The sequence below is a fragment of the Acromyrmex echinatior genome, chromosome 17, assembly GCF_024713525.1.
Source record: "Acromyrmex echinatior isolate Ae372 chromosome 17, ASM2471352v2, whole genome shotgun sequence".
NCBI classification, from domain to species: domain Eukaryota; kingdom Metazoa; phylum Arthropoda; class Insecta; order Hymenoptera; family Formicidae; genus Acromyrmex; species Acromyrmex echinatior.
The window spans coordinates 6,346,145-6,363,934 of NC_141868.1; the positions used below are offsets into that span (position 1 = coordinate 6,346,145).

Genomic DNA, 17,790 nt, shown 5'->3' on the forward strand with positions numbered 1-17,790 from the left:
TTTTTTATATAGGTAAGTTAGAAAATGATAACATCAATCTAATTCTTTGCTTATCCTTGTATGTTTTCAGTTTTAATTAATAATAAAACATAAATTATTCTCTTATATAACTTAAATTACAAAGAATTCTTGATTAAAAATTTATACCTTTTTTTTATTCTTTTTAAGTAAACATAAAAAAATTTGAAAGGAAAAAACGGGAGCGATGATTTTCCTTTCAGAGTATATATGTATATTTTATGCATGAAAATATAAATTTACAAAATTATAGAAAAAGAAGGAGCGTTGTACTAAATATTTTAATACACAAAATCTTTTAATACACAACTAAGCTTGTTCTCCGCACACACAACTCTTAATGACTGAAACAGTTACAGTTGTTAAAAAGTTACAAAATAAGTCCTCCAATTCATTTTATAAGTTATTAATTTTAACTTAATTTAATTTTAAAACAACATCTTTACTAATCCTAATTCTGCGAGTATGTATACAAATATGTTGTCAATCGTATGTTATACACCCCTTTCTACACTTAATGTATACGAAGCAAAAATGTAAATTATCCAATTATCATTTTAAATTTTAAATTATTTCGTATATTACATTTTCTTTTATTAAAAAATAATTTCCTTCAAAACATTTCGATAAGCGAGTACACATTCAAGATAATCAAATAGAACTTTATGAAATTATATTTTTTTTTATTTAATGTCTCAGATTGCAGATAAGAAAAAGAAACACAGAAATATAAAAACAAAGAATACAAAACATGCAGCAGAAAGACTAGACATACTGCTAAAGTCGAATTCATCAATATTAAAAGGAATTATATGAATAATATTAAAAAAGAAACATATATGTGTTTAAAATAAAATAAAACAATCACATCGAAAATACTTTTCATACAGGCATGGTTAACGTGATACTATAAATGCATCGAAACATTTTTTTATCAGTTAATTAATAAAATTATATCTTCAATTAAATGCTTTAAGGCATTTGTAATAAAACTTTAATCGCACCTATAAATTACAATAAAGGTAAAAAAATGCAGAACCTGACTTTTTCAAGAAAACTCATCTACTACGGTTTTACTTTTTGTTCTTTTCCACGTTATTCTGTCCTCATAAAATCGGATAACAATTTGAGGACACTTGACATTGGTTTCACTGGCAGACACCATGTCAACTGCATCTGTTCCTTTCCTGCACAAACAATTATTCTTATTCATTAGTCAGCTTCAATCATTTTTAAATTATTCATATTAACTTGAATTCTTTAAAATATCACCGGGATCTGAACTTTTCCTTATTCTGTGGAGGCATCTTACCAATTCGATATGTGATGATATTAATCGCGATAGTAGGACATATTACGTACCATTGTATCAAATACATTAATTTTCCATTGTCGTCCGCTGAGAGTCCAAGAATCTTATCTGCTTCCAATTCTCTTTTGAATCCCTGTACTCTGCTGTCATCTATCATCGTCTCATCAGCATACACATCTGTTTTAATTTCAATATCCTCACAAGAATTTATCTCAGTTTGGTCTGTATGACATAAAAATAATTAATATTACTGAGAATAAAGAAGAAAACATAAGAATTAATTTATCTTTCTTTATCTTAAACATATGTGAATAAAGAGAACGAATAAATTAAGGAAGATTGAAACTAAGTTCGAAAACATACGACATCAAAATAATATTGGGAATATATTCTAAGTTTTTTTTAGTGTAACTTAAGCTAGTTATAGTAAAAACTAAAGTTGATAAATGTTAGATTTGTAGTATAAATAGAACTTAAAAGAAAATTAGAATTATTTCAGTTAAAATTTATTATAATAATTGATAATTAGCAAAAATAAAGTTATAATTTGTAATTGACGCAAAATTATCATTCAGCACTAATCAGTTATTTATTTATAATAGATTTTTAAGTGCAAATAATTAAAACAACAAATTTAACATCTAGCTTTTCAATCATTTTTGGTCATTCGAAAGATCTCTAAACAGATCCTTGAGATTGATCTTGGTTTAAGAGAAGAAACCGAATCAACGGAAGAGAAGAAATGAAAGCAAAGAAATAATTACTTGGAGATGAAGGAGCTCCATTACACGAACTGTGGATGGTGGTTCCCGAGCACTCTACTGGAGGTTCACAGCTTGCAGTGTGGCACTAAGAAATTAAAATCAAAATTATTAATATAAGATCGAAAATAAGGAGGCAATCTTATGAATAGACATCAGATTCTTATGCAATTTTATACTTTTTTAGAAAGCAGATTGGAAAATAACATAAAAATAGAAAGTCTCATTAAAAAAGCATTCTAAAAATGTATATTTATTTGTGCATATTGTGCATATTTGCGTATTTTGTGCATATCTGCACAAGATATCTGCATAAAAATCTAATGTCTACTTATGAATTAGGTGACATATGCGATAGGAGAGCTGTATGTACGAGCAAATGGAACGCTTACTGTATGATCTTTGTGTAACCAAATAAATATAAATTGGAATAATAAATTTGTTTGAATCATTAAAATCATTTTGCAAACTTTAAATGCTTTTTTCTTGAAACGACGTTTTCAAAGTTGAACAGTATATCTCAAGAACTAATTATTCAATCAAATTCAAATTTGGAGGTTTTAGCGATAAAACCACAACATACCGGGTTTCATCGCAGTAGAAATAATAATTTAATAAACAATCAATTTTCTTTAATAAAAAAAACTGTACGAAGTCTGTCCCAAAAGTATTCCAGGCCTCTGTCTATATCATGAAAAAGTGTTACTAAGGAATGATATGACAATGTCATCTTCAATGTAATCTCTTTTCGGAGCAATAACCTTGGGATCCACCCACTTCTGTAAATAGTTCTGGAAATCATTTTTTTGTGATAACTAACAGCTCCCACTTCGCATCCAGTTTGATTTCTTCAACGTCAAATTTCAGATAAGATTTTTGTATTAACTCTTTTATGCACCTCAGAATCTTTTTGGTTGGATTCCAAGGCGTCTTTGGTAACTTCGTTTTGAAAATCCTTTTCATTTTGCTTCAGCACTTCTGGAACGGATTTTTTTGGACACACGCGAGTTATTCCAAGATCTTCAACTAAAATTCGAGAAAGAGTAGTTTTTGGAATTCCAAGGTTCTCTACTAATTGTCTGACAGTCAAACAACGATTTTCCTTGATTGCGACTCGCACACGTTCTATGTTCGCCGCTGTTCTCGACGTTGATGGTCTACCTACTCGACGATGACTGTCCACTGAGACACGGCCACTTCTGAATCGATTAAACCACCATTTTATTTGTGTTTCACTCATAGAGTTGTTACCATAGATTTTACGCATAATGTCGATTGTCGCTGAACATGTATGGCCAAGTTTTTGGCAAGATTTAATGTAAACTTTCTGCTCCATCCGCTCAGTCATTGTGAAATGGGCAATCGAAGCTTCTGACACTCGCACAACTGCGAACTGTTGCCGACTGAACAACTATTTGGTCGTGCCGCTTGGTGGGAGTACTTCTCAAGGTCCACACCCCAAAATACTCTAGTGTGACTGAACTCTTGTATCTTTTCCACAATAGAAAGAGAGAGGATAACAAGGAGAATATAAAGATATAGGCAGAGGATACTTTTGGGGCAGACTTTGTAAATAATTATATTAAATTGTATATTAAAGCTCGAAAATTTAAAAAAAATCGACCAAGAAATTTTTTAGAAAATTTAATATATCATCCAGTTTTCGGCTGAATTTATAGGATTGCTCATTTAAAGAAAAATGTTATTAGAATGACAAATTACAATATAAGATTATAAGAGAAATCTTCCATATACACAGTGCGACAAATATGTTCCCGGACAGGGCCTGAAATCATAATTGAAACAACAAATATTCAATAGTGATTCAAATGCATGTTCTAGCTCAGTTTGCGGAATTGCCTCTAGTGCCTGTGTAGAAGCTGATTGGATGGTCGGAATGTCATCAAAAAAACGTCCTTTCAATTTCAATTTCAATTTTGGGAATAATGAGAAGTCGCAGGGGGCCAAATCAGGTGAATACGGTGGATGGTTTAACACAAAGACACGATTTCGAGCCAAACATTGACGGACAATCAATGAAGTGTTCTTAATGTGTGTGGAACAAACTTCGCACAAACCTTCGTTTTACCCAAATCTTCATGTAATATGGTTCGAATCGTTTCTCTACTGATATTTAAAGCCTCCTGCATCATTTTTAGTGATGCATTGCGATCATTTGCGACAAAATCACGTACTTTTTCGATCATTTCGGGTGTTCGAACCAAAATTGGCCGTCCTGATTTTTTGTCATCTTCAAGGGTCTCTCTGCCTTCCAAAAAACGCTTATGCCACTCAAAAACAGTTGTACGACCTAGACATTGACTACCGTAAATTTGTTGCATCGATCGGAATGTTTCTGATGCACTTTTACCAAGTTTTGCGTTAAATTTAATCACTGCTCTTTGTTCCATATTAAAATTTCTACCTCGACCAAAATCTTGTTTAACATAAACTGTTATATCTTCGTTATATGTCAACCAAAATGAATGAAACTTTGACAGATGATAATAAAATGTTCAACCTTTAAAATACATGTTTGAACGCACAGATGTCGCCACTGGTTGCTGAGATGTGGTTCGTGTCCGGGAACATATTTGTCGCACTGTGTATTAGATTATTTGGAAAATTCGTTTTAAACCTTTTATGTAAATCAAGGATGCAATATTTTATGATATATTTATACATACCCCCTCAAATGTACTAATATGAATATAAATGTTTATGGAAACAACTGACAAAATCACAATAACGCCAAAGCAGTGGTGGGAAAAATTTAATCAATTTATTCAATAGATTAATGATTAAAAGTTTAATTCTTGATTATAGTAAATGATTAAAATTTTTTAGTTGCCTTCAAATAAATCTTAGGTGTTAATCAATTAAAAAATTTTTAATCTGCAGTTTTAATCGATTAAAACAAGTCATTACTGTTTTTAATTCAATTGATTAATTGAAATTATCTGCTGCAAATTAAAAAATTAATCATTATTTATTAATCATTTGTGTTTAATTAAGCACAGATTAAATCTACTTAATTAATTATTTAACATTTCTCCTTACTAAAACAGATATATGCATAATATTACTTTTGATATTATTGCCAAAAATATATTAGTTTTCTATTAGTATTAGTGTTATAATGTTTCAGTTTATAAATAAAATTAATCTATTACTATAAAAGAAAATTATATTTTATTATTATGTGCAATCTCTTTTTATAAAAACATAAAATAATTTATCGACCAATAGTGATTTGAATAACTTTTCGATATGATAAACACGTTCTATAATATTATAGATCGCAAAAATTACGAATTTTTTAAGAATGATTGAAAATTAATGATTATTATTTTTTTAACCAATTGTATTTTATTTGATTTAATAATTCATTAAATTAACCGTGATCATATATCATTTTTAATCAATTTAATTACTTTAGTCAAACTGGGACGTAATCGATTAATCATATAAAATTGTTTGACAATTGATTTGATTAATTGATTACACTAATCATGATTATATATGTATATTTTGAATTTTTAGTCAATTATTTCAATTAACTAATAAATTAATCGATTGTGCCCAACGCTACATCAAAGTGACATCAAAATTAATCATGAATAATATTGGGTCATCTAAAAAGTATCCGCGGTACTTTGTCACTAGATATATGACCATCAACACACATCTAGTGACAAAAAACCACGGATACTTTTTAGATGACCCAATATAATTGAAGTGACTTTTAATAACCAAATTTATAGTTATTTCGATGTTATTTTGATGTTATTTATAACTCATGCTTTACTTGGGAATTATCTCAATTATATTGGGCAAGAAAATTTCAGAAATTAATGCGCAGACTTCTGACAGTCACAAACTAGTTTGGAAATATTTAGAAATAGAGTACTAAAATTTTCAGGTCTTTTATTTCCTCTAAGAAAATATGGTCACCGTAACTATTTAGCCAGCTTCGTCAGATAATTTTGTACAATGGAAACGGATTTGTGCAAAGTGGCGGCGGATTTAATAATATTTGCGGATGAATTTTTGCACATGAAATCTTTCAGAAGTGTTTCATCAATCTCTCGAGGCCACCCAGCAAAAATTAAAATTGAAAAGATTAAAATGAATTGAAATTTTTTTCTATCCGAATGCATATTTTAAACAGCGAATACTTTTTTTGGATTTAATTGGATTCAATTGGATTCAATTAGATTCAATTGGATGCAATTGGATTGAAAAACTGCATTTCTTTATTCAAAATTTTGAATTAAATATTCACAATGCACAGAAAAAGCTATTATATTATTTTTAGATTAAAAGGCATAGAATTATGCTCCATGTAATTTCTATAAATGAATAAAAATGCATTCAGGATTGAAAAGCATTCATTTTAACATTCGTGAATCAATATTTCTGAAAATCTGAATCCATTTCAATTCATTTCAATCTATTCTCGTTTGCTGGGCGACTATGAATACCGGCCATGTGTTTCCAATGTAATTTACACATATATGTATTAGAAATTTCACAATCTAAGATTACTTGCGTACAACAGAAAAAGCAACTATGTAACTATAAAATTCTTTAATATGACTGATTTGCATTTAGATCATTTAGATCCAGTGAGGAACTAACTCAGCAAAAATGAATGGATTGAAATGGATTCAGATTTTCAGAAATACGGATTTATGAATGTTAAAATGAATTCTTTCCAATCTTGAATGCATTTTTATTCATTTATAGGAATTGCATGAAACAATATCTATTCCTTTTCAATCTTGACTGCATTCTTATTCATTTGTAAGAATGGCATGAAGTATATTTCTATAGTTTTCAATCTAAAAATAATATAATATTTTGCGTGCATCGTGAATACTGATGCTTAACTTAAAATTCTGGATAGGAAATGCATTTTTTTATCCAATTGAATCTAAAAATATTAGCCATTTATGTGCATTGTGAATACTGCTAAATTCAAAATTCTGAATAGGAAATGCAGTTTTTTAATCCAATTGAATAAAAAAAAATTGAATAAAAAATTTTTCTTTTAATGGGCCATAAATAGTATTCAAAATTGTGAGTAGAAAATTTATTGTTTCATTTAAAAATGCATTATGAGTGCTATTTTATTTAGAATGATAAATTCCCAGCAAACAAGAATGGATTGAAATGGATTAAAATGGATTCAAATTTTCAGAAATACGAATAAAAATAATATTCATGAATGTTAAAATGAATCCTTTTCAATCCTGAATGCATTTTTATTCATTTATAGGAATTGCATAAAACAAATATCTATGCCTTTTCAATCTTGAATGCATTTTTATTCATTTATAAGAATTACATAGATATTTCTATGCCTTTTCAAAAATAATATTAGCATTTTCTGTGCATCATGAATACTACTCAATTCAGACTTGTGAATAGAAAGTACGGTTTTTTTAATTCAGTTAAATTCAAAAATAATATCAGCAATTTCTGTGCAATGTGAATACTGTTCAATTCAATATTCTGAATATGAAATGCAATATTTCAATCTAATTGAATAAAAAAAGTTTTTATTTAAAAATGGACCATAAATGTTACTTAAATTATTTAAAATTATAAGTAGGAAAATTTCGTTTTAATCCAACTATGTTCAAAAAAATTGTAACGTAAAAATAATTGAGCTATATTCATTTGTTTCTTTTTGATTAGAAGTAAAATGAATGATCGATGTGAACACTCGCAAATTAAGTCGAACGAGCCCGAATATTAAACTAATCACGGCGCATGATATCGGCCAAACGAGATTAGATTATCCGACTTGTCCAATGTTGTCTCATAATGTAATGTAAATTGTTTATACTTTATTATATTTGTTAAATGATGATATTTTTATCATATTTATATAATTTCATTAATAGTTTAGCTAGTTGTAATTGAAATAAAAAATGAATAACACATTTACCAATTGATGAAGAAGTGGTGTAGCAGATAATGTAGAAGATTCAATTCAGTTAATTTCAGGTATAATTATTATAAACATCTTAGGAATAAAATTTGTAATCCTTGAAGATGAATTTTTTTTTTTTTTTTCGAAAATTAAAGTAGTGTCAGCTCCGATCCAATCCATTTCAATCCATTCAATCTATTTTCATGGATTTAAAGTACGCATTAAAAAATTTTAATCCATTTTAATCCATTCTCGTTTGTTGTGTTATAAGAAATTTTTCGTTTTAATTCAACTGAGTTAAAAAAAAGTTATACCGTAAAAATATATCATGAATAAATATATACAATAAATGTTACATATGTAAATTCCTTATTTTTAATGAATAAATTATTAATTGCTTTTATGTTTATTTTATATTTGACACGTTTCCTTTATTATATAGCTATATATTTTTTATATAAAAGTTTTAAAATAATAACTGTAGAATTTCATTTAATTACTAATTTAATTTATTAAAACTTTTACATGTATAACATTTTTTTTATATGGAATCTAATTCATTTTTATGGATTTAAAATACAAATTCGGATAGATTGAAAATTTCCAATCCATTTCAACCTATTTTCGTTTGCTTGAAGGGAAAAACCAATCATGTTATAGAATTTTGCAGCAAAGCTGTTTTTTTTTCTGCAGAATGGAATCAATCAACAATCACACATACAATGGAATTATGATTATGCTAAGAAAATGTATCTGGAAAATGCATCTGAAAATCAGTTTAGATGCTGTTTTTTTTTTATCTAGATACAAATACAAATAATCGAATTTGAATGTACTTCAGATACAGGTTAGATAGACAAAATATATCTTTATAGATCTCATGTATAGAAACACTACCCACACGGCAAGTAGATTATTATGAGATTGACAGAGATTAAATAAACAATAAAAAAAGAACACATTTATTTTGAAATACATCATGTAATATGATTCAATAATAAAAATTAAAAATACGTGTTAAGAAATACGTACTACGAATAAAAAAACAATATAAATGTGTAAATAAAAGAAACAAATATAAACATATAAAAAGAAAAGCATAAGAAACCACAGCACAAGTTATAGTTTGTGATATTTAATTATTATTACATTAATTAAAACATTAAACGTTTCGGCCACAATCTGGCCATCTTCAGTAATTCAATAATATTCTTCAAACGCAGAGTTATCTAGTTGACATTAAATTCAACCGTCGTGTGTTGCAATTAAATAAACGTGTTCTTTTCTGTGAAGATGCTTTCATACAATAATGTTACAACGCCAATTGTCATATCACGAAAAGTGTAGAACAAGAATTTCCAGATTCTAATTTAAAATAAATTTGTATATCATTAATATCTTCTAGTCAGAATATAAAGGAATAGAATCGTTATCTGTTTTACAGCAAAAAAACTAAACGATGTATCTCAAGTACCTCCTTTGCACAATTAGAATTTTGTCGTGACATTGTGTGTTGTTATTTGTCATATCTTGTATTTTACCACTATTTATATATATGAGTCAACAGTTTAGAAAATTCTAGAATTATTTATTAAAAGAAAGAGAGATCTTTCTTAAGAAGAGGAAGATAAATATCAGGCACCTTCCGTGTCACTTTGCTTATTGATACCTCTTGTTTGGCTTTTTATATGTATCATTTCCGAAATTCTTCTTTTCATTAATGATTGTTCTGTATCTAAAATTCTTATGTTATCCCAATCCAATTCATGCATCTCATTTAAACGGTGACGTGAAACCACTGAAATTTCGAAAGAGGATTTTCTTATGTCAGCCTTATGTTCTTTTATACAAGTTTTTAATTTCCTTTTAGTTTGGCTAACATAAGATGATTCACAGTTTAAACAAATAATTTTATAGATTACTCCACAATGGTCATCCTTAGGCAAAGAATTCTTTCCCGTCTTTATAAATGTATTCATTTTATTCATAGGTTTAAAAGCTATATTAAAACCATGAACATGTGAAAGTTTTTTGAATTTTTCAGATACTTTGCCCAAGTATGGTATCGTGAAAAATTTTTTCTTTGAATTAACATTAGAATCACATTCATTATTAATTTCTTCGCGATTTTGATTTAAATTAGTTCTACTTTCCAATGTTTTTATTCTATTTGTTGAAAATGAATTTTAGAGGATAACCATTACTTAAAAGCGTGTGAATTAAATCCGAGATGCTTTTTTCATGAAATTTAGGATAGGATAAAAGTAAAATTCTATCAAATTGCCCAATGATTACTCCCCTTTTATGTACTAACGAATGATTCGAAAAATAGTTTAAATATCTCCCAGAATTGATAGGTTTTTTATATTATAAATATCAAAGATGATATTTCCTTCTTGTCTCATTAATTTAACATCTAGAAAATTTGTGCCGTTTTCATCGCCAAAATCAACAGTAAATCTAAGCCTTTCATGATGAGTTAAACAATTCTAGAACTCCTTCAACCTTTCCTTTATGTACAGTTAACACAATGTCATCCACATAACGAAAATAAAAAGATGAAATATTATTCGCGGTAATAATTTCTTGTTCTAAATCTTGTAAAACTATATTCGCTAATATAGGGGACAAAGGAGAGCCCATTGGCATGCCAAAAATCTGTTTAAATATTTTTTTATCAAATTTAAAAAATGTGAAATTAATTATAATCATAATTGCTATAATAAACTCATGCAAAGGAATCGAAGTCTTATTTTCATAAAATTCCACCTACGTTCAATGCTTTTTAATACTAATTCAGTCGAAATGTTCGTGTATATGGGACCACGTCAAATGATATAATACTAAAATTTTTATCGATTACCTTACCATTGAGTTTATTTACTAAATCGAAACTGTTTTTACATAACTAAAATTTTTTATATTATTATTGTCAATGATTTCTTTTAAGAAGGTAGCCAGTGGATAAAAAGCACTGTTAATACAACTAACAATTAATCTTAGAGGATAACCTTCCTTATGAATTTTTGGCAGTTCATAAGAACTCGGAAGTTCGCCGTCCGACACGTACAATTTTTTGTATAAATTTAAATCACTGTACCCCTTGTTTTTCCAATTTTTTAATAAATTACCAATTTTCACAGTTATTTTATTAGTAGGATCTTTATTTATTAAATTGTATGTAGTCTGATCATTAGTTATTTTATTAGTAGGATCTTTATTAAATTATATGTAGTCTGATCATTGAGAATCTCATACATTTTATCTTTGTAACTTTCTCGACTCATAATTATATAAATAGTGGTAAAATACATGATATGACAAATAACAACACATAATGTCACGACAAAAATCTAATTGTGCAAAGGAGGTACTTGAGATTCATCGTTTAGATTTTTTGCTGTAAAACAGGTAACGATTCTATTCCTTTATATTCCGACTAGAAGATATTAATGATATACAAATTTATTTTAAATTAGAATCTGGAAATTCTTGTTCTACACTTTTCGTGATATGACAATTGGCGTTGTAACATTATTGTATGAAGCATCTTCACATAGAAAAGAACACGTTTATTTAATTGCAACACACGACGGTTGAATTTAATGTCAACTAGATGTAACTCTGCGTTTGAAGAATATTATTGAATTACTGAAGATGGCCAGATTGTGGCCGAAACCACAATTTAATGTTTTAATTAATGTAATAATAATTAAATATCATAAACTATAACTTGTGCTGTGATTTCTTATGCTCTTCTTTTTATATGTTTTAAAATTATAACTATGTTAGTTTTCACGATATAAACAAATATAATTCTCATGAAATATAATTCTCTAAAATAAATAATAAACGTCATTTCAAGTCCAATCGGGACATTTATTTTGTTTAGAATAAAATAGAATAATCACACTTCAAGGATATTTACAACATACATTATAAAGAGTATACGATCAATGTGATATTACAAATGTGTTATGCGGACTTCTACAATAGAAGTCGTAAGGTCTTAAGTCGTAGGAAATTGACTTTGTAATATTAATCTTAAATTAATCCATTTTGTTGCGCAAATTTTTTTACTGAACGTATTTAGCTGAATTTTAGTACATAGGGATTTTTGAGGTCGCTGATTAAAAATCTTAGGTTTTCTTTAGATTCTTATCAAAGTTTAAAAAATTAAAATAATGAATTCAATATAGCAGCTAAATTGAAAAAAAATTAACTCTGGCTTACATACATGCACATATCTATGTGCATGTATGTGTAAAATTTTATACATAAAAATATTAAAAATTTATTTAAAATATTAAGAATATTAAGAATACAAAGAATTAAGAATATTAAGAATTATATTTCATAATTATCAAAATATGTCTGATAGTCATTTTGACCGCCATTTTGGATCGGCCATTGAAAATTGGTCAATTATATGAATGCATATTTGAAATCAGCGATAACATTAATATACAGATATTGAAGGTATGTTTATTACTATTTTCATCTCAGCATGGATTTTTTTTTTAAAGTATTAATTTTGAATTATCTTTTGTTTCCAATCTATATTTCATGCAAAATAATTGCATATATAAAAACATATAAAAACTGCGGCGAGAAAGATGTGTCCTCTACAGACATTTTTTTCTTTAATCATTAGTAAAATTCTTTCTTCTAATAATCAATCAAATTCAAAACATTTGTAATGAGACTTTAACCGTATACATAGTCACAATAAAAGTCAATTTTTCAAAAAATATGAAGTTTGACTTTCCAGAAAGCTCATTACGATTTTACTTTTGCTCTTTTCCAAGTTATTCTCTCCTCATAAAATCGAATAACAATTTGAGGGCACTTGGCATTGGCTTCACTGGCAGACACCATGTCAACTGCATCTGTTCCTTTCCTGCACAAACAAAATTATTCTTATTCATCATTCAGCTTCAATCGGTTTTAAATTCGCATTAATTTGAATTCTTTATTTGTATTTCCTAAATATGCATTTGACATTAGAAATAGATGTATCAATACAAATGAGTAAAGAGAGTCACATTCAATCAAGACGAGTCTTGATGTGTAATTATTTTTGTGTAAATTTTTACAATTTCCAGTTCAAGCAAATTGTGCGCTGATTATCTGCAGGTCTTGACACATACTAGTAGATTGAGGCTCTACGTAATATTACAAATTATATCGACATGCAATTTCATACTAATGCGAATTAATTTATCTTTAAATAGTATAAAGAATTTATTGTGAAAAATACCATTTCTGCTAGGATTTGAATTTTGATTTTCCTCCATATAGACATCGATCTTATCAATTCAATCATCAAGGCATGTGATGATATTAAACGCAATAACTATTAGGACGTATTACTTACCATTGCATCAAATACATTAGCTTTCCATTGTCATCTGCCGAGCCAAGGATCTTATCTGCTTCCAATTCTCTTTTGAATCCCTGTACTCTGCTGTCATCTTTCATCGTTTCATCAGCATACGAATCTCTTTTAACTTTAACATCCTTATCAGAATTTATATTGTTCTTACCTATACAAGACAAAAATAATAATGTTACTGAGAAGAAAACATGAGAATTAATTTAAATAGGGTGACTGAAAAGTCTCCCTACCGGTGAAATATCTCGAAAACAAAGCATTTTTGGAAAAAACGCTTCAGACAAAAGTTGTAAGATTTAAAAAGATCTATTTACTGATCACATCTGTATGATCTTGGATGGTGTCGCCAAGATCAATGCCACATTGATTTTTTTAAATTGGGACAACTTATTTTTGATTCCAGAATTTATGATGTTAAGAACTTTTTAAAACACTACAATAAAGTTCATTTTCAAGTCTTATAACTGGATCTTATAAATAGCGAAGCTAATAGATTTATTTTTCAGTTTCGAATTTTTACAGATGAAATTAAGACTTATCGAAAAAATGAATTTTACCCTATATTTGGCGTTACTATACGAAGTGTGGCTATTAAATAACGAGACTGACGCTATAAAACATTTTATTTTGATTTCATATATATTTACTTATTATCACCTTCAATATACACCCCTCCTCTATCCCTACAACGCTCCATGCGAATCTTCCATTGTTTGAAACAGTGCTGAAAGTCTTCTTCTGTCAGCTCCTTCAGGACGCGTGCCGCTTTCTCTTTCACAGCTTCAACGGACTCAAATCTTGTTCCTTTTAATGCAGATTTCACCTTAGGAAACAGATAGAAGTCGCACGGTGCAAGATCCGGCGAATAAGGCGGATGGTCTAACACTGAGATGCTATACTTGGCTAGAAACCTCTTAACAGACAATGTGGAATGAGCCGGCGCATTGTCTTGGTGGAGAATCCATGACTTGTCTTTCCACAATTCGGGTCGTTTTTTCCTTATTCTTTCACGGAGTTCAGCAAGAACGTGAAGGTAGTAATGTTGATTAATAGTTTGATCTTCAGGAACCCAGTGAAGGTATACAATCCCATGAATATCGAAAAAAACAATCATCATTGCTTTGAATTTTGATTTGCTCATTCGAGCTTTTTTGGCTCTCGGTGAAGTTGGACTCTTCCAGTGCATGGATTGGCGCTTCGTTTCGGGATCATAAGTAAAAAACCACGATTCGTCACATGTTATTATCCTTTCCAATAAGTTTGGGCCATTTTCAATGACATTCAAAGTGTCAGTACAAAGATTTTTGCGAGCTTCTTGTTGTTCAAACGTGAGAATTTTAGGTACCATTTTGGCACACACTTTTTTCATGTTAAAATTGTTATGTAAAATTTGCCGTACACATTCTTTGTCAATCCATCCACATCCTACAGTTTCATCAATCGCACGAATACTTAACCGACGGTCGGATCGAATCAGATTACCGATTGTTTCGATATTGTCATCAGTTTTTGACGTGGAAGGGCGACCCGGGCGTGAATCATCTTCGACGTCTTCTCGGCTGTCTTGGAAACGCTTAAACCACTCAAAAACACGTGCACGCGATAAATTCATGGCCATACTCTTCTTTCAATAAATTATAAGTTTCAGTAGCGGTTTTTCCAAGTTTCACGTCAAATTTCACAACAATTCGTTGCTCTATTGTTACACTTATCATTTTTCCGGCGAAACAAAAAAACAACTCTAATGCGAAAGAAGGCTATACAGATTTGTTTACAGAAGCGAGAAATACTGCATTCGAAAGAGAAGACTTCATCCTAAACAGCTGTCGATCGCTGGCGTTTGGCGCATGCGTACTACTTCTGTAGCAACGTCAGTCTCGTTATTTAATAGCCACACCTTGTATGTTATTGGATCATCTAAAAAGTATCCGCGAAAAATATTAGATAGTCAAATGTGTGTGTGTGTGTGTGTGTGTGTGTATATATATATATATACACATTTGACTACCTAATATTTTAATAATAAGAGGAAATTGATAACTAACTTTTTGCACGAACGGAATACATTTCATTATCTCTCATTCAAGGATGAAGAATTTATTTTATTAAAATTCTCCTCCCTTATGACTTTTTCAACCAAAGAATGTTTTCTTTTACTTGGATTTTCCTTACTTTTTCTTATTGTCTTGCTTTTTTGTTCGATTTCCGTTTTTTCCTTGTTGATTCTACCTTTTCTTGAATAATCTAGCTTTTGCTTCATGAGAGCATCTTTTTCTAGCGAGTCTGTATATATTGCATTAGTTCGTTTACAAGTTCTTTTTTTTTCTTGATACGGTTCCACTTTTGGCAGATGTCTTATATCCTGATATATCGAAGATGGACTGATATTTTTCTTGAGAGATAAAAAATCGACATTTTCCTGGGCAGCTGAAAGATCGACATTTTCCTGGACAGAAAGAAGTTCATCGTTCTCAGCTTTGATAACAATAGAAGTATCTTCTCTATCGATCACATTAGATCCTAAGAATTCAATATCAGGAAATATATTTTCATTTAAAGGAGATATTCCTGAAACGCGGAAACCTGCTTGAATATTTATTGAAGTTGTTGCCAGAGGTAATGCAGTTTTTATTATTTCGGAAATGTGATATATAGATAAAGATTTTCCTGGATTACTAACTAGCCAATTGTCACATGCTGTGTTGATGTGATTTTTCAAAGGTTCATATACAGATCTATCTAGCGGCTGCAACTTATGACTGCAATGATAAGGGAACGATAAAACTATGATTCCATTCTCTTTCAAATAATCCAGTGCCTCAATAGAAAGGTGAGATTCATGGTTGTCAAGTAAAAGAAGAACAGGCTTCTCTTTAGATGGTCTAACATGACGAACAAAGTGTTGACAATATTTTATAAAATGTTCTTCTTCCATCCAACCTAATGGATTGACATCACCTGCAGATCCAAGAGGGCCTTCTTGTATAAAATGATCTTTGTAATGGGCTCTTGGAAATATAAAAAATGGTGGGATCATATTTCCGATAGCTGAAACTGCAACTGCCATGGTAACGAGAGTTTCTGTTTCGGATGAAATTATCTTTCTTAGTTGTTTCATCTCACGACGTGCAATTACACGATCAGGAGTGTGAACAGTACTAATCCCTATCTCATCCATATTCCAGATATTAGATGGCTTCACTTTTAGACAATTACAGATTGTTTTCAAATTTGTGAAGAATAAATTAACATTATGTTTGTTAAATGACATCGCTCTAGAGAGACTTGTAGCTTTAAATCTTATTGGCAAACTGTTATTGCGTTTAAAGAAATTTCTGAACCAATCTTCACCTGCCATTTTATTTTCATTCCAAGAAACTCGTACTTTAGTTCCGTTTTTCATTGCAAATTGATAAGCCAATTTCCTTACTTCTTTGGGTGTTATACCATAATAAATATCTGCTATTCTTTTAATATATTCCACTAAAGCAATTTCTTCTGTATTATGAAAAATTTGGTGATTTTTGCCGTAACCTACATGAGTAAATTGAATATTCGATATTTGACTAACGTCTTTTCCTGCAGCTTTTAATTTATTAACATATCGGTGCAAAGTTTTAAATGAGATTTTATATTTCGCTGCTGAAGAACGAACACTTTTTCCTTCTAAAATTACTTCTTTACATGCAAATTCTATAATGCTCTTCGGAATATTTCCCTTATTTGTCTTTCTCTTGTACGTCCTCATGATTTTCTGTAATTAAATTAACATTACATAATATTTATAATAATACTATACGTATAATTTAATTATTCCATTTTATAATTAAAATTCATTAAATTATAAAAATTATTGCATTAGATGTATTAAAAAAAAAAGGTCTGTAATGTGTGTATTTAAAATAAAAATAAAATACTCTCTAAATTCTTTTGAGTGCCATCTCAAAGAGAGTGAAAATACAGCTATTTTTAGAAAAGAGTGAAAATATTTTACTTCTTGAAAAAGAGTGAAATCTCATGTTAAAAAGGAATGAAACATTTCATTCCCTTTTTGGAATAAAACCGCAGTGAATGAGATTTTCTAACCTAACAACTTTAATATCTTGCTTCGCGAGGCAGAGTAACGTTTTTTGTTCGTTTCGTGCAAAAACACGTCAAATGAACCTAGTTTCATCAAGATTGGACGTGAAAGGAAAAAACTGAACATTTATTACTGAGATAGATCTGTTTAAAGAAGTAAATAATGCCATTATTTCTTAAAAAGTGAAATGTTTTCACTCTTTTTCAAAAGTAGCTGTATTTTCACTCTTTTAAAGTGAGATTTCAAGAAATTTAGAAAGTAGGTATTATAAAAGTCGTCATT

The 17,790-nt window shown here is 29.2% G+C and overlaps 1 protein-coding gene across 2 annotated transcripts; it reads right to left on the bottom strand.

Moving 5' to 3' along the window:
- Positions 1-209: 209 nt before the first annotated feature.
- On the bottom strand, positions 210-4,576 carry LOC105145324 (uncharacterized). Of its 2 annotated transcripts, none has more exons than XM_087415241.1 (4): positions 4,170-4,576; positions 2,095-2,179; positions 1,381-1,552; positions 210-1,205 (listed from the first exon to the last, which is right to left on the bottom strand). In XM_087415241.1, the coding sequence occupies exons 1-4, from the start codon at positions 4,500-4,502 to the stop codon at positions 1,067-1,069; spliced, it is 729 nt and encodes a 242-aa protein (XP_087271367.1). In that variant the 5' UTR covers positions 4,503-4,576; the 3' UTR covers positions 210-1,066. The 2 variants fall into 2 exon arrangements, with proteins under 2 accessions (XP_087271367.1, XP_011053097.1); XM_011054795.2 differs by lacking the exon at positions 4,170-4,576 and adding an exon at positions 2,990-3,533.
- Between the last annotated feature and the right edge of the window lie 13,214 nt (positions 4,577-17,790).